Genomic DNA, 320 nt, shown 5'->3' with positions numbered 1-320 from the left:
ATTACTGTTGGTATAATCGTACCATTTTCGTTTTATTACTAATTAAAATGGGTATAATTGTATGATCTCTTTTTTTGCGGTTGTAATACCGATTCTTTTTTTACGTTAAAATTCTGTATATATGTTGGTTACTATAAGGTTATATAACATGTATACATAATTCGTACTTCTAAGTCTTCGTATAGTGTCCTAGAATTTGACCCTGTTTCCAAACAGATTTTTATACGTAAACCATCCGACGTCTTGTGAGATTTATATTAACGTATTGTATATTCTGTATTGCATACCATCCCAAACCTGTATCCATCAGCCAAATGCAT

General features: G+C 30.6%; 1 protein-coding gene across 1 annotated transcript in view; it reads right to left on the bottom strand.

Annotated features, from left to right (window-relative positions):
* Window positions 1-320, bottom strand: part of LOC119590425 (keratin, type II cytoskeletal 1-like) — a 9,116-nt gene extending 8,796 nt beyond the window's left edge. Inside the window, exon 1 of the mRNA XM_037939092.1 lies at window positions 298-320. Coding sequence (XP_037795020.1) covers window positions 298-320 — 23 coding nt within the window. The remainder of the gene's footprint in view (window positions 1-297) is intronic.

This window comes from Penaeus monodon, chromosome 27, assembly GCF_015228065.2.
Source record: "Penaeus monodon isolate SGIC_2016 chromosome 27, NSTDA_Pmon_1, whole genome shotgun sequence".
Lineage (NCBI taxonomy): Eukaryota > Metazoa > Arthropoda > Malacostraca > Decapoda > Penaeidae > Penaeus > Penaeus monodon.
The sequence above is the reverse complement of the archived record's forward strand: the minus strand, read 5'-3'. Positions and strand labels throughout refer to the sequence as shown.